This window comes from Crocuta crocuta, unplaced genomic scaffold, assembly GCF_008692635.1.
Source record: "Crocuta crocuta isolate KB4526 unplaced genomic scaffold, BGI_CrCroc_1.0 scaffold384, whole genome shotgun sequence".
Classification (NCBI taxonomy): domain Eukaryota; kingdom Metazoa; phylum Chordata; class Mammalia; order Carnivora; family Hyaenidae; genus Crocuta; species Crocuta crocuta.
This window is the reverse complement of record NW_027532182.1, coordinates 2,001,928-2,029,463: the sequence shown is the minus strand read 5'-3', so window position 1 is coordinate 2,029,463 and position 27,536 is coordinate 2,001,928. Positions and strand designations below refer to the sequence as shown.

Here is a 27,536-nt window from a genome sequence, read left to right as displayed (position 1 = left end):
TTTTTAATTCCCTCCCCCCTTTATTTAGTCTGCTTTCAGCTGTGAAGGTCCAGCTGCTGCCTTCACTCGGATGCACTGACTTACAGTAATTTTGAGTTAAGCTTTATTTTACAGTCTATGTAAATAATGAGTCAGAGGCAGACTCAATAAAAGGCAGTGCTAGCTGGGGCCAGGGTTCGGCTCTACGACCGCCGCAGGGCTTTAGGAGTTTGGGTGGTTGGCACAGAGTGTCAAGGTGAGGAGGGAGGTGCTTTGCCACAGCCGGGTAAATATCCTGGAGATCAAGACATCTGCCGGGTCAAGAACAGACATCTGTGACCAGAACCTACTCCGCCTCCAAACTTCAGTGTGAAATGTTGCTTGCTCTTCCCCATTCTTCGCCCTTTCCCACAGTCATGCCCCTGGCCGTGTAACCCGGCAGTTTTCCTCTCCAGAGGCAGAGTATAAATCCTGCACCACTGACCTTGGGCTTGGCCTTGTGATTGGTTCTGGCCAATGAGGCCACGGTCTATGCCATGAGCAGAGGCTCAAAATGTGCTTGTACAGCTGGGCATGGACTTTTCCACTTCTAACAACCCACCGTGAGAGAAACATGGCCCGGGTGGCCCAATCCTCCCCGAAGAGAGAGAAACAGGTGGCGCAAACCCAGACCCAGCGTGCATGGAGGAGGTGAGCCTGGCCTGTATCAGCCGAGCCCTCCAAATGGCAGGCCAGGTAGAATTCTCATGTGGCGCATATCACATTACATGTTAAGATAGTCACCGATGGTCACTCATCTGACAATGTCGCCTTGAGTACTCACAGTCTGGGAGTGGGGAGTGCACAGAAAAAGAAACAAGCTGTGTGGGAATGGTCTGCTCATTCGCTCATCTCCTTCACTAGCCTCTACGCTCCTCCAGGGCTGGAGCTGGGTCTTATGCCTCTCTCCTGGGTGGTCCAGCCCCTAAGACAGTGCCTGTGTGGTAATAACAGCAGTGACGCAGCAGCAGCAAGTAACATCGGCCACTATCTCCTGAATGATCTCACCCGCCAAGCCCTCCGCTAAGCTCTTTACCACATTATTTCACCGGATAGTCACAGTAAGTGGGGAGATGGGTCATGTCCTCATTTTACACAGGAGAAAACAGAGTCTTGGAGACGCTACTTCATCAGTTCTTAACCCTTAAATGCAAGCCCTTTCTATTCCCTCCCACACTCTGAGCCCCCATTTTCTGGCCCACGGCTCCATCTTGGACAGCATCTCCAAGCGGCTCATCCAGACACCCTTACTGGTTCCCTCGGGGACAGTGCACAGCCCTTCCTTGTTGTTTGCTCTGCGTTCACTGGGTCACCCAAACCAAATGGCGAGAGCCCAGGGGGCAGGGTTGTGTCTTTAGACTGTAATAGTTAAGAACTTCAGATGTGAGGTCACAAAAGTGTGGATTCAAGTCCTAGCTCTGCCATTTACTAGATGACTGTACAGCCAACGTTCTCTAGAGGAACAGAACCAAAAGGAGACTAGATAGACAGACAGAAAGATAGATATTTACTATGAAGAACTGGCTCCGGTGATTACAGAGGCCGCGAAGTCCCATGATGTCTCCTCTGTAGGCTGGAGGCCCAGGGAAGCTGGTGGTATAGTTTGAGTCCAAACCCAAATGTCTGAGAATCAGGGAGCCAGTGGAGGAAGTCCGTATCTGAGTCCAAAGGCCCAATGACTAGGAGCACCAATGTCCCAAAGCCCGAAGGCAGGAGAAGATGGGCGTCCTGGCTCAAGCAAAGAGAGTGAATTTGCCCTTCCTCTGCCTTTCTGTCTCAATAAGTTGGATGAGACCCACCTGCATTGAGAAGGGCCGTCTGCTTTACTCACTCTGCTGATCCAAATGTTAACGTCTTCCAGAAACAGCCTGCACAGACACACCCAGACTCTGGGCATCCTTAGCCCAGCCAAAGGGACACCTAGCTTCAACCATCACAAGGACCTGAGGCAAGCCCCATGATCCCCCTAACCTCATTTCCCTTCCTTGAAAAACGAGGGTCGTAACAGCAGGAGAAATGTCTTCAGTGGATTCCGGTAAGGTGCAAAACGCGAGTGCCCGGTGCCCCGCATGCTGCGAGCGTTTCCCCTAAGACTAGTGACTGCTGCTCGCTCTTCACAGGTTGTCAGGGGCAGGTACGGCTTCTCAAGGAAGCCAGCCTCGTGGCTTTGCTGCGCTCTCACACCGGCTTGGCCTCAGCCCTGCGAGCTGGAGGCAATTTTCCGGCTTACGGACTGTGAGAGAAGCAACGGGGCTCCACGTGCCCAGCCTGACGGACCGGTGACAACGCGCTTCCCGGTGAACACCTCTGGGGGATACCACGTCTCCTGAGCTCCACAACAAGCAGTTTCTTCCCAGAACGACAATCATGCGACAGGCATCCTGTGCCACCTCCTCACAGCCATCAATGTCCTGCCGGTCTGAGGCGAGGCCCTGCCGGTCTGCAATGCAGCTCCCGGGCCCGGGCTCCCAGACCCCAGGCCAGCACCCTTTATGCAGTGGCATCAGATGCCCGGATGTATGTGCTTACTGGATGGCATTGCTATACTTTGCCTATGAGACCGCTTCAAGGGCTGCAACGTGGCGGCTCCCTCCTCACTCGGTGCAGCACTCCCCCTTCCCTACTCCCAGAGCTAGCCGGTTCCTCTCCCTGGGGCTCTGCTGGCTTGGGAATCATTCTCACTTAGGCCAGCTCTATGGACGTCACTCCTCTGATCTGCACCCATAAACCAATCCGCCCTTCTCTTGGCCACTGCTCTTCTGTCTGGATTGTTCCTCGAGTCCTTTATTCATTCCATCCCGCTGTGCATTCGACAAATGGTTACTGAGTGCCAACTGAGTGCTGGGCATCGGGGATGGAGTGGTGAACAAGACAGGCCCCGTGGCCTCACCGCTGAAGTGGCCAGAGCGCGCACTGGTGTCTGGAGCTGGGTTGCTGGATTCAAATCCCACTCTTCACCTATGAGCTGACCAACCCAGAGCAAACTAACTAACCTCTCTGGGCCTCGTTTTCTGTGTGGATAAAATGTGGATAATAGTTACTGCCCCATGGGGTTCTCCAGGTTTAAATGGATGACGCATACAGAGTGTTCAGGGAAGTGCCCGGCACAGAGCAAACGCTCCTGCGAAAGTTTCCACTTAGTACAACTATCATTGCCTGTGGAGTAAAAAAATCTTATTCTGGTGAAGGAGACTGCACTGCCTTTATGAAGAAGAATGTGCTGTTACCAAGACAGCCAATGAGGAAGGATTTGACCACTTAAAAAAAAATATCTGCTGTATCATCACACAGCTTTGTCTTCTTTCTGAATATAAGTCCCTGGAAGGCAAGGACTGTTGTACGCTACTTATGAATTTGTCCCCAAACTAAAAATATAGCTGAGGGAGTCTAGGGTGGTGTATTTATTAAAAACAAAGCAGACAAGGGTACAGAGACCATTTCAATGAAGGAAGAACAGTCTTTTCAACAAAAAGGGGCTGGGACAGATGAACATTCACATGCAGAGGAGTGATGTTAGACCCCTCTCTCACACCACACATAAAAATGGACCCAAAATGCATCGGAGACCTAAATGTAAGAGCCAGGACTCTTAGGAGTCCAGTAAGAGCCTACGTCTCTTAGGGAAAAAAGTAGGAGTAAATCTCTGGCGCCTTGGATTAGGCAATGATCTACTAGATATGAAAACAAAAGTGCCAACAGCAAAAAGAAAAAAACACATGAACTGGACGTCACCAAAACTGAAAACTCTTGTGCTATAAAAGATACTATTAAGAAAGCGGAAAAGACAATCCACAGAATGGGAGAAAATACATGCAGAGCACAGGACTGAAAGGCCTTGTGTGGAGAACATGTACATTTGGCCGGGGATATACTGGGAAGGGAGACGGCTGAGAACAAACCTCGGGGCCCCTGATCTTTCAAAGTGCACACAATGTGCTTCTAATGAACAATAATAAGGAACAATGTTGGAAACAAAAAAAGACAGAAGCAGAACCAAGCTTAGTTCAGAAGCCAGCAAATTAGTACAGCTCCTTCTAGCTTTCGTTGCATGTTTCAGTTCATATTCCAGATTTAAATATAGTATGTATTAAATATGATGTGAAGCCATACTTTGACACCCTCTGTGCAAATTTTGCAATTCTAATAGAAAACACGCCATAAATTAGTCTGAGGTGACTTTTCTTTTCCAAATGTCTCAGAGTGTGATTGTTTAGAATGGATGATCAGTGGCTCCAGAGACATCTTTCTCCCTTTTCTTCTACCCACTACCGTACCACTTTTGCGCTAAAAGATTGCTCTTGCGAACAGAAGGCAAATCTTTGTTCTTCCTCATGAATAATCAAAGTAATTACCTCCAAATGAATCAAGATTTACACGCAGCTTTTCAACTGGTGCTGGTCCGTAGAAATGGAGAGAACCACATAACGCGGGGCCCTTTCTTACTCAGTGATGCAGTCCAGGGCACCCAACATTCAGTAGTATTTGCTGAGTGAACAAAGGCCAATGTGAGACTCACCTCTGTCATTTACCAGCAAGATCTTCCCTCCAAGGACACAACCAGTTAAGCTATTACGGAGACACTTTAGACAACACAGGCCCCTCCTGAACATCTCCCAGCCCTGCCAAGCTGGTAGAAGGTCTGCTCCGCCTCCCACCTATATCTGAACGTTCACACTCCAGAATGTTCCACCGCTATTTCCACTTTTGTCAGGCCAGGAAGCAAGATGCCAGATGGAACCGAGCCTGTGGCCTGGCTCTCTGCTGGTAGGCAGGAAGGAGAAAAAACCTTGTTAGCTGTCAGAGACGGAGTACTCTGGAGAGCTCGCCGGATTCGTTTACACCGAGTGTTCCCCCAAAGAGGAAAAGGCTCAGGCCTGTACCTGTGGTGGTTGTTGGTTACACAGAGGAACTGCTGACCCATATGGGGAGTGGAATCCACACTCAGGAGCACCTGCTCTGAGCTAGGTGCTCGGCAGCCTTCTCTCACTCTTCCTTCCAGCGCTCCTGGAGGCTGGCCGTGGCATCTCAGTGTTGAAGAGGCTCAGAGTGGTTAAGTAACTTGCCCAAAGCCACCAAGCTCCTAGCTGGTAGGGCTGCTGCCTGACCCCATGCAAAGTCCGAGATCTCGACGTGTTGTACCATGACTATGTGTGATCCAGTCGCTAAGGGGACAGAAAGGTCTTGAACTACAGCTTGCTCCTAAAACCCATACCCAAAGCCTGATGGGATTGGTGGTGGTGGTGTTACTTTCTCCCATCGAATGTTCTCCTCTGCCTCCTCCGTGCCTAGCACGGGGCTGGCCAAGGAAACTAAGGCTCCCCCAGATCTCTGTGGGCAGGGGCCTGGGTTCAGCACCTCACACAGCCTCCACGGACCACACCTAAGGTGTGATCACACTTGGGGGATGTGTCTGTGGGGTGTGCAGTACCACGTTTGAGAGCACTACGGAGCAGGAAGACTACGTGAACGCTCTCTTGGGAAACGAGGCACCCAGTGAAGGCTGTGGGTCCATCAGCTTCTACCTCGGGGAGCAGATTAACGGCTCAGGGAGATGCTTTCTCATGGCATGGGGCTCCAGTTTGCTACTGCCGCATAACAAGTTGGCCCCAGATTTAATGACTTACAATGATGACACGTGATTCTCTCCCACAGTTTCTGTGGTTCAGGAACTCAGGACAGGAGTGGGAGTTCTCACTTGGGGTCTCACATAAAACTGTGATCAGACAGTGGCAGAAGCCGCTGGGGGCCGCCCAAACACCCTCTCCATGGTCTCTCTGTGCAGCCTGCACGGGGCTTCCTTACAGTATGGCAGCCTGAGGGCAGCTGGACCACTTAAACGGTAGGCAGAGCTTTTGCAGAGACTATTCCAGAGAGCAAGGAGGAAGCTGCAAAGCCTTTTACTCCCAGCCGTGGAAGTCACAGAGTGTCACTTCTACCATACTCTAGAAGTCACTTAGTCACAGAAGTTTCCAGGGGAAGGGACACGGGCTCTAGTTCTGGATGAGAAGAATACCAAAGAATCTGTGGACATACTTTAAAGCTGCCACACTGAGAGGCGCCTGGGTGGCTCAGTCGGTTAAACATTTGACTCTTGATTTCGGCTCAGGTCATGATCTCACGGTTTCATGAGTCTGAGCCCCATATCGGGCTCTGCAATGACAGTGCAGAGCCTACTTGGGATTCTTTCTCTCCTCCTCCTCCTCCTCCTCCTCTCTGCCCCTCCTCTGCTCACACATGCTCTTTTTTTCTTTTAAAAATACATAAACATTAAAAAATAAAATACAACTGCCACACTGAGGTCGGGACAGAGACAGGGAGAAGTAATTAGCTGTGGACAGCACAGGGATGTGTCCAGTGGGGACAGTGGCACTATACGGCCACTTCCCTAACACACAATATATTTCCAGAAGGGAGAAACAGGCAGGCACTGGTAGACCAAGACAGTGAGAAAGAAAATAAATAAAAGGTTCTGAGCCACAAGAAAGGCTGCCTAACCAAACAGCTCGTGAGGACAAAGCTTTGGTCCTTGGAGATTTCCCTCAGCTGCAAAGTGAGCCGGATCTGAGGCGCACTGACTTCTGCGGGAAAAGCAAATGAAAAGTCAGGTTCCTGTCATCTGAAGAATAACTGCCACTTTGATCCAAGATCAAGGTAAAAGCTTGGCTCTTGAAGGGTCATAACGCATTTACAGTAAATGAGTCCATGAAAGAAGGAACAAATATGTAAAGTGCCTCTCCAATTAGGCATCTTGGAGTGAGAGTGGCCACCAGCACAGGGATACTCAGTCCCACTGCGTGTGAGAGCCCCAGGAAGCGACGCGCCCATGGAGTGTGCTCGCTCAGGCAGTGTGAGCAATGTCACTCAGAGAAGTCTGTGGTCTAGTGGTGGCCAGTACCAAAAACTGACAGGGCATGTTATTGGCATAAAACAACCTCGGTCTATTGGCTCAGTTACAAGAGCCTGGGGCAGAGGGAGGCTAATTATTCCCCATTCGCTCCCATTCTGCCTCTCAGAACATATACTCCTGAGATTTAGCCGGGCATTGGCGTACTCACAATGATAAAGAATACATGCAGGACACCTGGGAGGCTCAGTCGGTTAAGTGTCTGACTTCGGCTCAAGTCATGAACTCATAGTTCATGGGTTCAAGCCGTGTATTGGGCTCTGTGATGACAGCTCAGAGCCTGGAGCCTGCTTCACATTCTGTGTCTCCCTCTCTCTCTGCCCTTCCCCTACTTGTGCTCGCTTTTTCTCTCCCTCAAAAATAAATAAACATTAGGGGTGCCTGCGTGGCTCAGTAGGTTAAGCATCTGACTTCGGCTCAGGTCATGATCTCACAGTTTGTGGGTTCAAGCCCTGCGTTGGGCTCTGTGCCGACAGCTCGGAGCCTGGAGCCTGCTCCAGATTCTGTCTCCCTCTCTCTGCCCCTCCCCGACTTGTACTGGCTTTGTCTCTCTCTCCCTCAAAGCTAAATAAACATTAAAAAAAAAAAAAAAGAAGACATGCCTCAGCCTCTCTTGCAGCTCGGTGTGGTCATGTGACTAAGTTCAGGTCACTGGGTTAGGAAGAAAGGTGACCTGCGCAGCTTTTGGGTCACCTCCTTAAAGAGGAAGTGGCCTGTCCTGGTTTTCTCCTTCTTTCCTTCTTTCTGATGTCTGGGAAATGGTGGCCCCTGGAGCAGCCTCAGCAGGGCAGCACCGGAGGGCAGGGCTCCCTGTCGGCCCAGACGGCTCGTTTCTGCGATGTCACATGTGAGAGACTTCGTCTTATTTAAGGCACTTATTTAAAGTGTCACTACCACCTTATGTTAGCCAGTGTCTGAGCCAATCTCCTGACTAATAACAGAGGCCCTGGGCCACTTCAAGCCTTCCAAACTAAGAATGTCACGGTGAAAAAAATCAGAGAAGAAACACTCAACACAGATCCTAAAGGTCCCAAAGGATTTGCACTTCTCCCTCTTTTCTCTGCCTCTCCCATCGTCCGATTCCCTCCCACCTGTCTGAGTACAAAACGAAGCTTCTATGACTCCGTGAATGGCTGACGCTTATCATCACGTGGTCCACGCGAATCAGCTCATGTGGAAGGGAAGGTTTACCCTGGGATACAAAGGCCTCACTGAAAGACAGAGGCCTTGGGCTCATGGGGACCAAGGCTGAGAACTGGGGAGCATCCAGGATAAAGCAAATACCGTCTCCTCTCTCTGGGGCGCCACGGCCTCTGACCTCTTAGACATCTCCTCCTCTCGGCAGACGTGTACCCTCTAGTCTGAATTCTGCCTTTCTCTGCTGGGGTTTCCACATGGCTGTGTCCCATCCTTACACGTTTGCTCAACCTCTTAAGGCTGACTCAGCCCTGAGCATCTGAGTTTGAGGGAGATACTCTGATCCGCTCCTGGCCAGCCCATGAACGGACTGGCCTTGGGTCACATGTCCATGCCTCATTGGGTCCAGATGGCTTAGGGGGTTGGGAACAGTCTCAGAGCATGGAGTGCTGGTCCTTCCAAACGTCTTAAGCTGAGCCCACAGTCAGGGAGGAGCTGAGGACAGGGCAGCTGATATGACACATCTAACGTATGTTGGTATCCAGAATACAAGGCACATTAATGTATACTTTTAAATGCAAGGATTAACACAACATTTTTCAGGTTCATAGTGCTGGCCAGGGGTTGATTGTGCATTCTTGGTCTTTCCCTCAGCTGAAAATTAAGCTCCTAGGAATGACCTTGACTCCTCACTGCACCCAGCAGAGTGCTCTCCCAAAGACCTTCCAGAAAAGCCAACGACCAATGTAAATTACAGAAGGGACAAGATTTCAAGGAAGAGAACTCACGGAGGGAGAACGTGGCCACGTGTCCCTTTGTGGCATTCCAGAACCAAAGAATGATAACCTGCAGCTTTCAGAGAGCAATGGGGAGGGAATGAGAAAGAGGTCCAGGGGCCTCTGGGGAATGTGACAAGGGATCTGCAACATCAGAGAGCGTTTCCACATTTTACAGGCCGAGAGTGCTCAGGTAGCCAAACGGGAGCCAACAAGGGAAAGATAATTACAGGGCTGCATAACCCAAGAAGGAAGTGCACGCTATTAGTCAAGGGTGGGAGATGGGAATACCTAGCCCAGAGTCATTGGTCCTCCCCAAAGAGTCTCATCCTGGAGAATTCACAGGATCGATTACCCCCCAACCTCGTTTACAGTCTCCCCACATCTCGGTCAGGCCTCTCCTGCTGGTGGGAAAGCAGAGCCACGGAGAATCACCACGCTGGTTGTACGCAGTGAGAATCAGCCCCTCCTGTGACTTCCCTTACCAGGGTCGAGTCTCTCATTTCTCATTTTCTTCCTCTGGATCCACCTTCCAAGAGAGGCACTCAGGGAGGCGGGCGCCAACCCACCCTGACAGCTTCAGCCCCACCATGCCCCCCGCCCCACTCGTACGCACACGCACGCTTCCTCCTACCCTACCCACTCCAGCTGGAGGCCTGGCCTCATGCTTGTTTCTGAGTCCATTTTTATTGATCCTTCAAGAGTATTTATCCATACTCCCTAGGGAAACTGTCCTTGCTCACTGTCTCGCTCAGGCCCCTCGCGTGGCCACAGCGTGCTACTCGTTCCTCTGCGACAGCATTTATCACACTTTTGGGTAATTATCTGCAGGGCACTCTGCTTCCCCCTCGCAGACCATGAGCAGTTTTAATCTGACCTAGCGTGTTTCTTCCAGAACTCGAGTGAGGCAGGCAACAGGAAGCGCTCTGCAAACAGTGTGTGTGCGAATGAGTGTCGGGAAGAGTCAGGAAAGGAACAGGGTGCTGGGGGGTAGCGTCCACGGACGGGACAGATGATGGCACCTGCGCGATCAAGCAGCAGCTCCGAAAACTTGCAGAGCAGACTTGCAGTGAGGCAGTAAGCCCCGCACACCGTCCCACTGCCCCGAAGCTTTGTCCACTGTCTCGGGTGTCCGGGTTGGATGCCAGGTCCCTCCCACATGCCAGGGGGAGGGAGGGACCGACAGACAGATGGAGGCGGAAGCCGGGAGAGCGAAGAGGAGGGCAACGTGCAGAAGCCATGGGGGAGCTTGAAGAAATAGCTCTGAAGATTAGCGCGGTGGCTGCGGGATCAGGAAGCAATTACCACCTTGAGAGGAGAACCATTCTGACTTGCTGCTCAATGAGGGACATTTCAGGACTCCTCAAGCTTCTGCTGCAGCGGTTACAGGAAAGGAAGCTTTCATGATGCAAACACTCAATTATTAAGAAGTAAACTCGGCAGGTACAGAAAGACAGCAATCATCCTTGCCCACCCTCCTTCTTTCTGTGTCTTCCAAGGAAGTCAGCATTTGCGCCTTTCCTAACCCAGCTGGGCTCTCAAACTCTCAAATTGAAAGTGGAAAAAAGGTTCTGCCATCCTGCCATTAACAGTACCTCCAGCAGCTTTATTGTCGGCAAAGCCAAATGAGTTGTTTCGTGGCGACAATTCTTTCCGAGGGCCCAGCTAATGCAGCTCTCGACATCACTTGGTGGCCACAAGTTTTGTGGGAAATGCTGACCACCCACCAAATCCGAGCTTGAGACATTTTTGGTTGGATCCTGTAAACTCATAATGCTCTCTCTTTTTTTAATGTACAAAGCTCTTTTCTACTTGAAAAGTTACAATAAACACTAGCATTCTTCCATCTCATGCTCTAGAAATGATCTTTGGCTGTTGAATGATTCGGTTATGTTGTGTTGGAGTCCTGTGGCTCTGGGGTTTTCTCGGAGGTGTTTATCTGAGAGGGTGGGTAAGAAGCTGTCCTCGCCCCCCCTTCCTGCAGCTATATATTTATTCACCGGAAGCCTGGGCTCCAGCTCCCACCCGGAGTCCATCACTGGCGGATTTAGACTTGGCTGCGGCATCAGGATCGGCGGGTGAAAGCCACAAGCACAACTGCCCTGACACCTCCATCAGACACCTGCGGGGGTGCTGACTCGCTGCACAGACAGTTAAGGAGACCTGAGCACTGAGAATAGGAGGGGCGCGTCTTGAGGTTAAGTCTGGGAGATGTCCTATCACTGAAGCATGCCCTCCAATGCCAAGGGCAGGCAGAGCAGCACCCCCCACCCCCAACCAGAGGCTTCGTGCTCACTGGCAACGGCCCCTCAGTGCACCGTGTGCTTTTACCTGTCCCCGGGCCCTGGTCTCACTCTGCTTCGGGGCTCCGGCCACCCTCCAGCAGCTCCCACCCCCTCGTTCATCCTTCTGCTGCGGCTCTTGGCGCAAGGCTGTGCCCGGCCTGAGGGTGACGTTCCGGGGGCTGCCTTTGCTGGGACCTCTGGTCACAGCGTGCCACCCGCCAGATGGCGTAAATAACAGAAACCTACTGTCTCACAGTTCTGGAGGCTGGATGCTGGTGGGTGGGCTCCTCCCGAGGGCTTGAGGGAGGGTCTGCTCTGTGCCTCTCCCTCTGGTGGGACGGCTGGCTATGTCCGGAGTTTCTTGGCTCATAAGTATATTAGCTCCCTTTCTGCTTTCACGTTCACGTGGAGTACTCTGTGTGTGTGCATGCAAATTTGCCCTTTCTGTTGTAAGGACACCAGTCAGACTGGATTCGAAGCCCACCTGATTCCAGTGCGCCTCATCCTAACTAATGACATCTGCAATGACCTTATTTCTAAATAAGGTCACATCCTGAGGCAATGGGGTTAGGACTTCAATATATGACTTTTCGGTGGGGGAGACCACAATTCAAGAGAGGCCAAGGCCATTACTGCATCCCCTGTATGTGGCTCAGGGCCCAGCACATGGAGACACCCGTACCTTCCCACTGACAAAATAGCAGAGAGGACTGCCTGCTCTCTCTCCCTCTCTTTCTCTTTCCCTCCCTCCTCCTCCTCCTCCTTCTCTCTCTCTCTCACACACACATACGTACACACTTCTACAGAAGAAATAGGACAAAGCTGTCACTGTTAGCTTCTGGGGAGGTGCCAAACCTCACGACCAGCTTTCCAAATTTTCCCTGAGCGTTATCACCAGGATACAGCAGGCGAGATAAAGAAACTGCAACCCAATAGCCAAAATACTCAATTAACTGTCTTGGCATTGGTGGCTTTTTTAGAAGAGCTTAGCTCCCCAGCATTGCTCATCAAGCGGGAAGGTGGACAGGCATCATTAGTCTTTCACACCGGGAGGAAAACCTGAGTATGGAAACGGGGAAAACGTGTCAGCCTTCATAGGCCACCTTCCCCGTGAGCTCACAGAACGGCCAAAGGTGGGGTGTGGACAGATCACCTGGAGTCCTGGTCCCAGGTGAGTGACAACTGGGAGGCGGGATCACGGGACGATGAAGAACCACAAAGATTGGTGTGTATGCTGGACGAGCCAAGTTCCCATCCATCCTGGCCTTGCCATTTCCTCACCATATGAATGCGGCACAGCCACGAACCAACCTGTGGGTTCCTGGGGCTCTTCATCTAGAAATGGGGATCATCTTCTGGGAGAGGGGCTGCTCTCACAGGGATTCTGTGAGACTGGATGGGAAAATAAAAGTATAATCCTTAAACCAGTGCCTGATGCTTACTTACCGCGCAAAGCAACGGCTATCCATATATCTATCTCCTATGTGCCTCATCTCCCTTCAAAGGTCTGGCCCCCTCTACAACACCTAAGTCTTCACAAGTTCTCTGTGATGAGAGTAATCAGAATTGGGACTCACTCAGGAAGTATTCATTTTATTAGTTATTTATTATTGTACTCCAAAATTTATAGACTTAAGACACCACACATTTATTATCTGACAGTTTCCATGGGGGTCAAAAAATCTAGGAGGGGCTTAGGTCTGGCTCAAGACCTCTTATAAGGTCACAGTCAAGGTGTGTGCCAGGGCCGCAGCTCAGGGCTGGGCTAGCGGAAGATCCAGGCTCATTTCAGGCGGCCAGTGACAGGCCTCAGCTGCTCCCCGCCTTTGCTCAGAGCCTGCCCAGTTCCTTGCCACCTGAGCCAATCTGTGAAGCAGCTCACATGATGGCAGCCAGCTTCCACTGGCATAAACAGGAGACAGTAAGCAAAACAGATGCCAAAATCGTCTCTAATCTAATCTTGGAAGTGGCATTTAATCAACGGTGCTGCTGCTCTCTTTACTAAACCTAAATCACAATTTCTACAGCCACATTCCTACTGGCTGTTCTCCACAACAGCCAAAAGGTGGAAGCCATTCAAATGTCCATCAACAGGTGAATGAATAAACCAAAGGTGGTGTAGACAGACAATGGAGTTATTATCCAGCCTTAGTTAAAAGGAAGGAAATTCTGATACACACTATAGCACGAACGAATCTTAAGGACATTTAGACTGAGTAAACTGAGCCAGTCACAAAATGACAAATACTGTCTGATTCCACTCATACGAGTTATCTATGGCTGGACACAGAAAGCTGAATGGCGGCTGTCAGGGGCTGGAGTAAATAGGGAGGTGTTCAGTGGGTACAGTGTTTCAGTTTTAGAAGATAATGAAGTTCTGGAGTTTGGTTGCCCAACAATATGAACACACGTAACACCTTTGAACTATACACTTAAAAATGGTAAGGTGCTACATTTTATGTTATGTGTGTTTTGACACGACTAAAAAATAAAAGAAACCACGCAATTCACAAGGTCCAGATCACACTGAAAGGGTGGCATTATACCAGGGTGTGAGCCCCAGCGGGAAGGTATCACTGCAGGATGCCTACCAGTCAGCCACTTATCCAAAGCTGAAAAGAATCTATCCTTTCAGTTAGGACAGAATCTAACACATCTAAGGCTACCTGAGTGCTCGCCACACCCAACATGTGTGCCGTGGTACCACTGACTCTCAGACGGGTTCCTAAGAAACAGAAAAGCCATATGCAAGCCTGCTCCGAAGCTACTGCTTTTGGAATGATCTGATAAACAGGCTACGTTTCCAGTCAGTAAATCCCCAACTAAAAATCGATTCCACCGCAGAGTTCTTCTACCTCGAATACCCACCGCCCCCGGTGAAACGGAAAGGTACGGTAATGGCTGCACTTTCACAGTCCACTCCCACTTCTGATTTCAGACAGCTTGTTGTTGGTTCCAAAGGCCAAGGTTAGAGGAGGGAAAGAAACCGGGATGAGGAAGAAAGGGAGGCGAGGCACACACAGCTGGTGTCTCTCAAGTGGAGACACGACTTTTTCATAGCCTCATCATGTCGGAAGGGAAGTATTTCAAGCACCCTATTTCCTATTTTCGGGCCAGTTCTCTCCACTCCATCAAAATAAACATTATAAAATATAATTTTCTTTCCCACATCAACTGAGAGCAAAGACGCATTTTTCAAGGTCTGGAAGCCCAGCCGGGGCAGATAGGATGTATTCTGCTGACTTAATGAGTTCATGTGCAGAAGGTGCTTAGCGCTGTACCTGGTGCACGGTAAGACTCGATGAATGTTCACATTATTCAGAGGACAATGGGTCAAATCTCGTGCTGTATGAGGCCACATGTTGTCAAGTCAAGATGCCTCTCACATTTTTCAGGAAGCCACTGCATGAAGCTTGGTGTCTCAAAAGCCCGGTATGAGTCAGGCTTTCCCCCAGCGCTGGAACACTGGCGTTCCTCTGTTCAAGCCCCAGAAGTAGTAGCCAGTTCGCATTTAGAAGCCACGTGACAGAGACAAGCATAGCCTCTGATACTGGAATCACACGCGGAGCAGGAAGCCGCTCACCTCATAGCGGGAATGCAGAACTGCACACTGGCCAGGCTCACAGGTCCAGACTTGTATCCCCTGCTCACTACCGGGCGTATTCATTCCCATTGAGGGAATGATGGAATCATCCACACTATTTAAACAGCAGTGCGAATCCTCATTATTTTACTAGATTGTGTATACTTGAACTCACATAACTTAAACAGATACACTTCCATACCACAGAAGGTACAAATTAAATGCAGCTTCATAACATAACACCCAATGGAGAAATGTTTTCTAGCGTCCAACACTTACTGAATCCACTACGTGCAGAGTGCTGTGCTGCTGGGTAGGATCAGTGGGATTTAGGGGCAAAAAAAGGACACTTCCTGTTCTTTGGTAGCTAGCAGAAGCGCCTTTCCACAATGGAAAGCGCCCGGGCTCAAAGGCTGTCATACCAAACAGCAACCGACAGCTGCCACCCATGCCCGGATGGGATGTGTTTTCGGAGAACACCTGCAAACAGAGCTTACATCCTACAGGGGTGCCGTTTGCATATGGGAAGCACAAAGCCAAAAGTCTAAGGAATGCTGCTCCAAGTTACGTATCAGCCAAGAGCTGGGCTTCATGTGTACAGTCCTTGCCACTGACTTACCCTCCACCTCTGTTTAGATATGAGAGTGCAATGCAGAGAGAGAGAAAGGAGATGCATTTAGAAATACAAACTTTGCCCAGACATCAGAGAGAGTGTTCTTAAGGGCAAGCAAGAATCTGCCTCAGCAAAATGGAGGGATAAGCATGTGGAGGGTAGAGGGATGCTGCCAAAATCCATCAGGACAAATTCCCTAACTTCCAAGTTTTGGACGTAGGGGTCGTCTTGCTGAACATGTCACGGCACCGTGGGTGAGTCTAGGATATATAAATGCATAATAAACTACATAAGAAACAGTATTTACAGAAAATGCTCTTCCATCCCTCCTATTTATGCTAATACCTTCACTTTGTGACTGTTCTTCCCCTATGTGGTACCTATCGCTGCTGATGGCAGATGCCATGGTAGTAATACTGGCACGTGGTGGGTTATAAACATCTGCCTCTGTGTGAAGGCTAGAAACACCTTGCCGTTCAATCAGCAGTTTAGAAATTCCAGGCAAATGGCAAGATTAGAAATCTCTCTAAAATTAGTGTAAAACAGTGGTTCTCAGATTTAACGTGTGTTGGAATCACTTGGACGGCTTGTTAAAACACAGACTGCTGGGCCCACTTCCCAGGTTGATTCCGCTGGTCTGGGGCACAGCCTGAGCTCTGCATTTCCAGAGAGTTCCCACATGATGCTGCCGCTGCTGGACTGAGGATTATATTCTGAGAACCACTGATGAAGAAAAATCTCAAGGAGGGAATTTTCTGGACAAGGACAACCAGAGGGTAATACTAGCCAAGACTTAACTCCCAGAGCTGTTCTCTGTACAAATTTTGGCAAAATCTATGTTGATACACTTTTGTCTTTTCTAGTCTATGGACCTCAGGCACACAGATTTAGATTGGTCATAATCCTTGATGACTGGTGACCTACCCTCACCAGCAGGCAATGCCTAACCCATCCATCCATCCATCCATTCATTCATTCATTCACTTACTCATCCATGTTTAATAATGGCTTACATCTAATCATAATAAACATCAATCAAAATAAAAGCTAGGACTTTGAAAAAGGCCTATTTGTAACTTCACAGAGCTTATTCCATCCATCTTGCCTCCTGACATATGAGCTAACCAGTTAGCCACCTTTCTCTTGCTTTTCTGGTTTACAATTTTATTAAATCTATAAACCGTGGTGCACACAGCAGAATACTAAGTAACAGTCACAACAAATGAACTCGGCCAAAAGCAACAATGTAGGCAAATCACAGCAATAGGATATTAAGTGGAAAAAGTAATAACTGCACACAGATCATGCCAGTTTATAACATTAGAAATACATACTTTATAGGATGCCTTAATTTGGATGTAGATTTTTAAATCTTTATATATATTTTTAATCACTGGAGAAAAGAGTCAATAAGTAGAGAAAAGAACCCGGTCCGTTTTAACAGAGGAGGATATGACCTTGCTGTGTCCTTCTGGGCTCCCTCAAAAGCTCATCTTTCCATCCCCCCAACTCTTAACTCTTCAGATCCCATGAAACAGTTCCAAGATCAAGACTCCTGATAGGAGCAGGCAATTCACACAAGAGGGAATAAAGTAGTAAACAAACACACGGGGGAAGATGTTGACTTTGCTCATAATCAGAGAAATGCAAATGAACGCATTTGGGGAGCTATCATTCTATGACTCCTAAATTAGCAAAACCGGAAAAAAAATAGAACAGCAGCGAATGCCAGGGATATGAAGATAAAACTGACATGTGCAGACAATGTTAGCAACTGTGTAAAGAAAAGGAAATATTGTTTCAGACTGCTGCAGGTTGAGGTGTAAGCCACAGGCTGTGCAGATACTGTGCTCTGCAGAATTTAGCCTAAAGAAGTAATGCCATGGGAAAAAAAACCAATCAACGAAACAAACAAAAAACCAATCCAGGTGGCCTTCAACCATGCAACAACTTAGAAAACCACAGTGGAGCACCCTGACTATATATATGCAAGGCAGCTGGGGCAAATCACAGTTTTGAAGAGAAAATGTATATGCGATACTGCATCCCGGAGAAATCCAAAATCCAAAGTGGTAGGTGTGTTAGGGTTAAAAGCATGTGTACAAAGGGCACCAGGGAAAGTGCAGAAATGAACACGGCTGTTGTATTTGGAGGGGGCACAGGTTTTTGTTCCTTTCCACTCAGTGTTATTGTGGTGTGGCGATACAATTACTGTTGAAAGCTTGGGAGGCTTCCTACCTTGAGAGCTTTCACAGCTTTCCTCGTCGCTGTTGTCCTGACAGTTATTCTGCCCGTCGCAAATGAAGCTCTTGTCGATGCAGAGGCCGTTCTTGCAGTGGTAGCGGGCAGTGGAGCAAAGCAGAGGGTTCGCGGCTGTGAAGGGAGAACACAGCAGATCATCAGGGAGGCCAGCGAGCCCCGTGGAGAAGCTCCCCAACCAGGAGTGCATCCTGCTCAGGAAGCAGTGAGCTCATCTGCCAAGACGGCTGACTCAACGACCACCCTGGAGTAAGACAGGACAAGACTTACCCTGCCCTGTTCTCATAGCTCCTTCTCCCAAGTCACCAGGCGGTGCCCTGTAACATACCAACATGGCCAGGAGGCAATGCCTCACTCCACATGGTTAACCTCGAAGGGGCCTAGCTGCCTCTGAGGGGCCTGGGGCACAGCCTGAATCTTCTGGGACAGTCAGAGCGAAAGGGCAGGTAGCATAAGACACGCAGGGAAGCAAAGCTTGGAGGAGGAGTTGAGTTGGGGATCTCTGAACCCTGCCACCCAGGGAGTGACATAATGATCTGGTCCAAGAGCTGGGTTGGATTCTTCTAGTTCTGTGACTATGGACCAGCCTCTTACTCCCTCCTGTATCTTTCTGGCTTACCAAGGTAAACTCAGTGGTCTCATTTCATTGCAATCCAAGAGCCATTAACCTTCTTGGCCAGCCTGACCAGCTCTGCTGTGAGGCTCCCTGGTCAAGGCACCTTCAGGACCTCAAAGGAAATGACAGGTGTCGTCCCCTCCCCACAAGGAAAAGGGTGGTACTGGCCAGCGTGAGGTCTACACAGAACTGCTTAACACACAAGCAGACTCCACAGAAAATCAGTATTTCTAGAATGCAATTTACCTGCTTCCTGTTTCCCACAGTGCAATTCAAACAAGGCTCATTGCTATTTTTAATAAATGAAGTAGCAAAGTAGAAATCAGTCCAATCCTAGCTCTTCCGGTTACTACCCGTGTAATCCTGTGCAAGTTACTTCACCTCTTGGAGTCTCCATTTCCTTATCTATAGACGGGATTGGCTACATCAGGGCCCGGAGCAAACTGAAAACATGGGGTCAGGGCAGCTGGGTGGCTCATTGGTTAAATTTCAGTTCAGGTCATGATCTCACGGTCGTGAGATGGAGCTCTGCATCAGGCTCTGTGCTGAGCACGGAGCCTGTTTAGGATTCTGTCCCTCCCTCCCCCTCCACCCCTCCCTCACTTGCTCTCTCACTCTCTCTCAAAAAATATTTTAAAATATATTAGAAATGAAAATGCAGTGTCAGCTGTTCAAAAATTAGTTAACAATTTAAGAAAGCAGTGCAGGGCATAAAAGCCAGCATGGGGCTGTCCCCAGCGGAGCCCGGACCCTGCCTGACTGTGCGGGTGACACGACCGTGAAGCCCACCCTGCTTACAGCATTAACTGGCATATGACATGAGATGGCGTGTGAGAAAACATGCGGCGCAAAGTCTGACTCGTAGCACAACGCTCAGGGATGGTAGACAAACAGCCCTAGTGACATCTGTCTTGGTGCCGAGAGCCAGGCTCTCCTTGCACAGGTAACACTAGCAATGGTGAGGAGGGGTCGTACGGGATGTGGGGCACTGAGCCGAGCCCACACCTGCATCACACATGCTGGGAAGGGCACCAGACTGGGGCGCCGAGCCCAGCACAGAGGCTGCTACGGGATCAGGGGCAAGTCCGCTGTGCTGCCCCTCAGCGCTCCTCAACTGCGAGATGGCATGATGGCATTTGTTTTTGTTTTTATATTTTTTTTTTTTAAATGTTTATTCATTGTTCTCAGAGAGAGAGAGAGAGAGAAAGAGAGCATGAGCAGGGGCGAGGCAGAGAGACACACACAGAATCCAAAGCAGGCTCTAGGCTCTGAGCTGTCAGCACAGAGCCTGATGTGGGGCTCGAACTCACGAACCACAAGATCATTACCTGAGCCATAATCGGATGCTTAATCAACTGGGTCACCCAGGTGCCCGTGCAAGATGGGATTTGTAACACAGCTCCCCACGTGCTTCACTGGGCTATTGTTAAGATACACACAGATTGAGGGGTGCCTGGGTGGCTCAGGGGGTTAAGCCTCCCACTTCGGCTCAGGTCATGATCTCACGGTTCGTGGGTTCGAGCCCCATGTTGGGCTCTGACAGCCAGCTCAGAGCCTGGAGCCTGTTTCAGATTCTGTGTCTCCCTCTCTCTCTGGCCCTCCCCTGCACATGCCCTCTCTCGCTCTCTCAGGACTAAATAAAAAAATTTAAAAAAAAATTTGTTTTTAAAGATACACACAGATCGAGGCTGCAAGGGCTGAAGACTTCACAGGACTTCATAAACCCGAAGGACTGCAGAGGGTTTTTTTTTCTTCTCTCTCTTTTTTTAAATATCTTTAACTATTTAACTCAGAAAGCTTGACTTAAAAGGTCACAGGAGGAAAAGGGGAGGAGGAAGCCAGAGCTCTCAGGTTTAAAGATAATGGACCAGCGTAAAGTCAAACAAAAGTAGTCTGGCCTGAAAAATAGAAGTTTAAATTATTTAAAGCGTTGTGGGCCAGAGAGCAGTTTACCTTGATCAGAGTGAAACCAAGGTCTGATTTCAGCCAAAACCAAAATGGGGAAGCCTAAACCACAAATCACGTTCAGTTTCTGTCCAAGGCAGCCTTCCAAACCCTTCGGCAGCCCTCCGTGGTGGCCTTCAGCCTCCCTGGGACCTCGCAGGTCATGTGCCCACAGCCGAAGCATCAGCAGCAATCAGCTCATCCCAACGGACGGCCTCAGGATGGCGCTGTAAGGGCTCTGAGAAAGGACGCTGCGCACCTGCGGGAATGCTCTGGAGGGGAGTCTGTGCTGAGTCAACTTTGCTGACGGTGCCGGCATCCACTTACTCTCCGTCAGCTGCACCCCCTGGCAACCCTGCACACCTTCGAGCGGAAAAGGCGACATGGATGTGTGCGTGTGGGTGCACGTGCATACGCACTATATATATGTGTGTTAGGTGTGTATACAGATCACACATATCTTCAAGATGAACTGAGCCTGGCTATCCCTTATGACACAGCTCTGATAAAGAATCCAGACTGAAAACCAAGTCACGGACCGGCTTTAACGCAACCAAAAGGACTATCAGGCAGGCTAAACAAAGACCTCTCACAACTCAAAAGGAAGAAGACAAACCACTCGGTAGGAAAACGGGCAAAACGATCGTGTGATTCCCACTAGAGGAATGGCCAGTGGTCAATAACAACTTGAAAAACTGTTGACTGGCCGTGGTAAGTAAGAAAGCACCACTTTAACCACAAGATTCGCCAAACTCATGGTCCTAAAATATCAGTTGGTCAGCAAGGATGTGGAGGGAGAGAAGGTCTCAGGGACCACCAGTGGGAGTGCAAATTGGTGGGTCCGCCTCGGAGACCCATTTAGTCATAGCCCATAAAAAGCTGCACGTGCCGTACAGCCCAGTCATTTCGCTGACTCTACACTCCAGGGAGAATCCTGCACAAACAAAAATGTTTACTGAAGCACTGTGTTTAAAATAAAAAAATTAGAAATGACCCAAACATTCACCCACAGGAAAACAGGTACAAGGTGCTCCATTGTTAGAACTCTGTAGCACGGGTTGGCTGACATTTTCAGTAAAGGGCCAGTTAGTAAATATTTAAGGCTTTGCTAACCATTCTGCTTCTCTGTCTGCCATAACTACTCAACCTTGCCATCGTAATGCAAAGCAGCCACAGAAAATTCATAAACCAAAGGGCATGGCTGTTTTCCGATAAAATTTTATTTACAAAAACAGGTGGTACGGGGCACCTGGGTGGCTCAGTAAGTTGAGCGTCTGACTCTTGATTTCGGCTCAGGTCATGATCTCAGGGTTCATGGGTTTGAGCCTCACGTCGGGTTCTGTGCTGACAGGATGGAGCCTGCTTGGGATTCTCTCTCTCCCTCTCTCTCTGCCCCTCCCTGCTCTCTCTCTCTCAATAAATAAATAAATAAATAAATAAACTTTAAAAATTAAACAAACAGGTGGTAAGGCATATTTGGCCCAGGGGCCATAGTTTGCCAACCCCTGATGAAAAGGAGTAAAAAGTCAATCAACAACTACAACAACAAAAAGAAAGAAACCAAAGAGCCAGAGTCAAGATGGATAAACTTCACAAATATGATAGTGAGGGAGAAAAGTCAAGTTTAGAACAGTAGATGCCTCTGGAGAGAAGGGAGAAGGATGGAATCGGGGAAGGAGCACATACTGCAAATTTCTAATGATACCTGGGAACCTTTTATTTTAAAACCGGAAGCAAATAAGTCAATGTGGAAATCATGAGTTTTTAAGCAAGATCTAACTGACATGTAATATTATGTTAGTTTCAGGTATATGAAATAATGATTCAGTATTTGCTTATATTGTGAAATGACCATCACAATAAGTCTACTTAACATACACCGACATCCACAGCTACTAATTTTCTTTCTTGTGATGAGACCTTTTGAGATCTACTCTCTCAGCAACTTCCAAGTATACAATACAGTATTATTAACTATAGTTAACATGGTTGTATCATTATTATATTATTAATATGGCAGATTATTACTATAGTTAACATAGTTATAATAATATGATAACATCAATAGATAATGAGATTTTAAAAACATGGTGCTGGCGACACAGGTGTTCATTTAATCTGACTTCTCCTTTTCATATGTTTGAAAGATTTCACTAAAACATTTTAAGTGTCTAGCCTGGCAGAAATGTTTCAGGGATCGCTCACTTTCCTTTTCCTTCACTCTTCCCTCCCAGAATTCTCTCTGGCCCACAAGCACGTGTTTTAGCATCTTTCACACTTAGGTGCCCAGTTGCTCAGAAGACATAGGTACAAGCCCGTGAACAGCCACACCTGGGGTTCCTCCTCCTCAGCGGCTCCTCGGGAAACAGCGTACCCTCCCCCCACCCAATCTCAGGGCAGAGGCACAGAAGCAGAGGAAGCCGGAGGAACATGCAGCAAACCCAGCAGCAAGTTGGAGAAAAAAGCCTTCGAACCATCAAGACACACACTGAAATGTCCAAGTCCTTCAAATGCCTGGAGCTTCCCCACCGAAGGGCCTCAAGCCTTCACCTCCCTCAGGGTCTGTTGCTTCTTCGTTTACGTAAATTCCGGCAAGGGTGGTCGTCCCATTCCCAGGGACAGAGCAAATGAGAAGGGAGAGGGGCTTCTGCCTGCCCCTCTGCAGACAAGGAATAAAAGCAGATGTCTATGGCAGGAGACAGAAAAGCTATAAAAAGCTGCCTTAGGAATTCCAAAAACAGAGCAGCCTACGATTGTTTCAAAAGAGACCAGAAAGTTCTAAAAGGAGCCAAAGCAACCCTATATTATAGCCTGGTCTAAAAATTAATGTTCCTAAGAATGGCCCTGCACTGTCACCAACCAAGGTAAACACTGATTAAGCCAGGATGCAGCACATCTCAGAGAGATCCCTGTCAACAATGGTCCGCAGAGGCATACACAGATTCAGTTACTAGTCAGACTCACTTTCCCAGAGGAGCAAATCTCCCCTAAGACCACAGACAGCTCGAGTTTCACTGTATTTCTTCCAGGCTCAGCCAAAGCTCGGGGTGAGTGTACATGGGACTGTGGTGGACCAGCCCCATGGGCTCTGGGTGGGCAGGAAGAGTCTTACGGGCTCCGTGGTCCCATGGAACCTTCCGCAGGACCCTGAAACAGTAACTGCTCAATGCACAGCTCGTAAGTCGAGCAGGAAATGCTCTGTTCTTTGGTATGTTCTGTCTCAGTATTTTTTAGCAATACTGAATGTACTCCAAATGTATGTTTTCTTTGTCCTTGGTAAGCTTGACTGGTCACCAGAAGGTGTGTTACTTTACTTAACTAGAAAGAGGAACATTATTTATCTCAACAAGGATGGAAAAAATGGTCTGTAGAGTTGATTTCAAAACCTCAACCAACGACTCAACCACTCCTCAGTTATTATTAGCACAACAAACAGGGATCTAAGGATCTGTTTCCCAGCCTACAACATTCAGGAAAGAGAACTTGTCTTTCCCTGCCAGAGAGAGAAGGAGAGAGAGAGAGGAATGAGTTAAGGTTAAGCTCAGTGGTTAATTAAACTGGCAGCGTTTACTTCAACCACATCTGAAGGAAAAGGACCCGGGGCCCACAGCGGTCACCCAAAAGCAACCGACCGGCTTGGAGACAGGAAATGAAGCAATCTGTCTCTAGCAGGATGTAGGAAATGTCGCCTTTAATCCATTTTAAGTCTGTGAAGTCAGCCCCTCTTCTACCTCAAAGGGTTCTTCATAAAACACATCAATGAGAAACCCCTCATCACCAGCTCCCTCATTTCCCATCTGTTGCCCATCCCGGGGCGGTTACTCTTCCCTTCTTCACCGAGCATCCCAACCTCATGGCCTCCAGGAAAATCCTGTCTTTCCAGCCCCCATTTCTCTGGAAGCCAGGCAGCTGGGGGAGACGGAGCTGCCGGGAGACTTCCTCTGTTCCAGGATGCAGGGCGCCTGGCCGCAAGCCCCTGCGCAAATCATCCGTCCCATTAACAGGCACTCCCCGTTTAGCGGCCTGGAAAACGCCTGCCACCCCGACCTTCAAAGAGGCAGCCCATGTGCGGCCAGCTGCACGTTCCTGCCTTCCTTTCTGAGTCCGCTCCGCAAGCCCCCTGACCCCCACCCCCCGGCCGTCCTCTGCTCACCAAGCCCTGTGGCCCATGCGCAGCCACGTCCTGGCGCTAGAACCTCTTCCGAGTCTGGAGGAGGGGAAGAGTCACTACCCAGGGCCAGAGGCTGCGGGCAGAGAGTCTTCGAGTCCCCTTGCCTGTTGTCAGTCTCAGGGCTTGGAGGATTTGAATTTCCAAAACCCCTCCAAAGTCCACTACGTGCCGCTGGCAGAATTTGCTGATTTCCTCCTCCCTCGAAGGACTTCCCGTTCGTGCCTACTTCCTGTCCGACACCCAGTTTCACTGCCCAACCACTGCCTTTTCATGGATGGCTTCCCAGACCTTCCCTCTTGCTCTGAACATCATTCCTGATGCCCTGTGGACACTCTGCTTGAATATCTCCTCACCCCAAACTCTGCGTGTCTGAAATGGGCGACCTCCCCTCTCTCTCTTCCTGTGATGCCACTCCTATTAAAGGACCACCATGTCGCCGCTCCTCAGGCCCCGGCCACGTTTGACCTTCTCCCTCTCCTCACCCTGCACGCACTTGGCTCAATCCCAACTGCTCCTTACTGGGTATAAAACACAATCCCCAATTCTTAACTTGTCTTCTCTGCCCCAGCGCACCAGGCCAAGCAGACATTCTGTTAGGGTTAGAACTGTGTGTGAAGACCACCTGGGCTCAAATTTCAGCTTTACTACTCGCTAGCTACATCACGTTAGGAAAATCATCTGACTTCTCTCAGCCTCATTTTCCTCATCTGTAAAATGGGGAATAAAAATACTGCCTTTATCGGGGCACCTGGGAGGCTCAGTCGGTTAAGCATCTGACTCTTGAACTCAGCTCAGGTCTTGAAATCAAGGTTGTGAGTTCAAGCCCCATTCTACTTAGAAAGAGAATAGTGCCTATGTCACTATGTCATAAGATCTTGTTATAACTGAGCGAATGCATGCAAATAACTGAGAATAGCATGTAGCCCACAGAGGCATTCAACAAATGCTTGTTATAATTAGCATTATACATATTACACGTAACTATCCCTACCCATATAGTGGTTAAGGGTTTGGACCCTGGATTTACACTGCATGGGTGGAGATCCTGACTGCACCGTTTACTGGGTGACCTTGGGCAAGCTACTTAACCTCTCTGTTATCTGTTTCCTTGTCTATAAAAAGGGAGTAACCTAAATGAGACAATCTAAAATGAGACTGTCCATGTAAAGCACACAGAAAGGTGCCACATGCACGGTAAGCTGAGCGCTCAGCAATCATCAGCCGCGTGGCTTCTATGCCCTGCAGTTTGCACACCCCCAGCCTCTGCCTGGGCCTCAGCCTGACACTGCAGTGCTAACTTTTTAACGGTATTCACCTCCTAGGTCCACGTCCTTCAGCAGCTCCCACTGATGAGCCCAGAGGGAAATACCCTCCCCCATCACAGCTTCCCACAGCACTCCCAACTGGCAACCCATGTTACAAGTATCTGGATGTGAGCATTGCTGTTTCCCTCGCTTTGAGTCCGATCTCAGCAAGGCCAGGTCCTGCATCTGACCCAGGTTTACAGCCTCTGCAGCATCTTGCAAAGGTCGGGCATAGACATTGTGGAAAGAGAGAATCTGAAAGGTAGGAGCGGAGGGCTAACGAATAATGCATGGCCTAAATATCCCCTCCGGGTATACATCTGAGACGCAGGAGAGGATCAAGACGTCCATATGTTAGGAATATATCCTGACTGCCTGTCTTCCTCTTTTAACCCTTTGTTTGATTAGTTAGTTGCTTCGCCCATTCATTCAACAGACATTTACTCCTGACTATTTCCTTTACATAAAGCACTCTGCTAGGCACAGGGCATAAAAGAAAGCCCGGTCTGTATGCTTCCAGAGCTCACATTCCAGTGGGGAGACAGGCAGGTCAATATGCAATGAAGGTAAAGCATGACAGGTATGATTTGTTCCACACATATTTACTGCGTGCTAAGGCCGAGCCCAACCACACGCTCGGCGCTGGGATACGGCTGTGACTCTGCCAACAATAGCACCCTCACGAGGTCACAAGCAAGGAAGACAGAAAATAAACACAGAGTGGTTCTAAGAAGGGTGAAGCAAGGAAGGAAACAGAGCTGAAGACTGGTGAGAAAAGGGGTTATTTTTTAACAGGGTGTGCAAGGCAGGCCTCTCTTCTTAGGTGGCGTTTGTCTGGAGAAGGCCCACGATGCTATGTGAACACCCTGGAGAATGGCCCAGCCCAGCCCTGGAAACCAGGGACGTTTCCTGAAGGAAGCAGGTCACACAGGAAGGAGTCTTTAAGGGGACCTTGATGAGGGGGCTCTGGAGCTCTGGGTGGAAGGGTCTTCCTGCTGCCCATCCGATGTGGGCCCGACTCCTTGAGGCCACTGTCACCGGCTGAGGAATGATGAGGAAATACAGCATCTCATCTGGCTGACATGAACAGAGCTCTGGGAAATGCCAGCACCCAGGGGCTCCGTGAACAAAAACCACAGGGACACTGGCGAAACCATTCAGCTGCCCAGGGGGGACAGGCAAGAACTCGTCAGCAGGGGAAGGAACACCGTCTAGGACCCAGTGGTGTTTATGGGCACGAGTACTGTGAAAACAACAGCATGAATCAATGTTCCACGTGGTCACCCAGGCCACCCTGCCATCTCAGTTCTGGGCAGGAGTCTCCATCCTCACTGAATGGGGACCTAGGTCAGGGCCTCACGGCCAGCCGAGCCAGGGTCTTCCCTCCAGCCAAGAATGTCTGAGCACAGGGAGGGGGCTAAACACAGCCAAGGGAGAAAGGACACAAGGCAAAAGAGTAAAATCTCAGCACTGTGAGCCTCTAAGAGGAAATCCTGGTTCTTGCTTATCCTCACTCCTGAGTCAAATGCAAAAGGTAGGAAAACACGTCTATAAAAACAAAGCTCTTTAAAATTACAATTCTCCAAGGGTTCCTGGGTGGCTCAGCTGGTTAAGCATCCGACTTCGACTCAGTTCATGATCTCGTGTTTCATGAGTTCGAGCCCTGCATTGGATTCTGTGCTGAGAGCTCAGAGCCTGGAGCCTCACTCCCTCTCTCTTTGCCATCCCTCGCTCATGCTGTTTCTCTCTCTCAAAAATAAACATTAAAAAAAAAGTATGATTCTTCAGTTATCTATGCAAAGTCAAGACAAAATTCAATGAAACCTCTCCTTTAGCTTATATTTTTAACGTTTTATTATAGAAAATTTCAAATATACAAAAACAGAGACTGGCATAATGAACCCCCACGTCCCAATCATCCGGCTT

General features: G+C 49.1%; 1 protein-coding gene across 1 annotated transcript in view; it reads right to left on the bottom strand.

Annotated features, from left to right (window-relative positions):
• Window positions 1–27,536, bottom strand: part of LDLRAD3 (low density lipoprotein receptor class A domain containing 3) — a 161,160-nt gene that overhangs the window by 87,888 nt on the left and 45,736 nt on the right. The window contains exon 3 of the mRNA XM_077777488.1: window positions 17,555–17,689. Coding sequence (XP_077633614.1) covers window positions 17,555–17,689 — 135 coding nt within the window. The remainder of the gene's footprint in view (window positions 1–17,554; window positions 17,690–27,536) is intronic.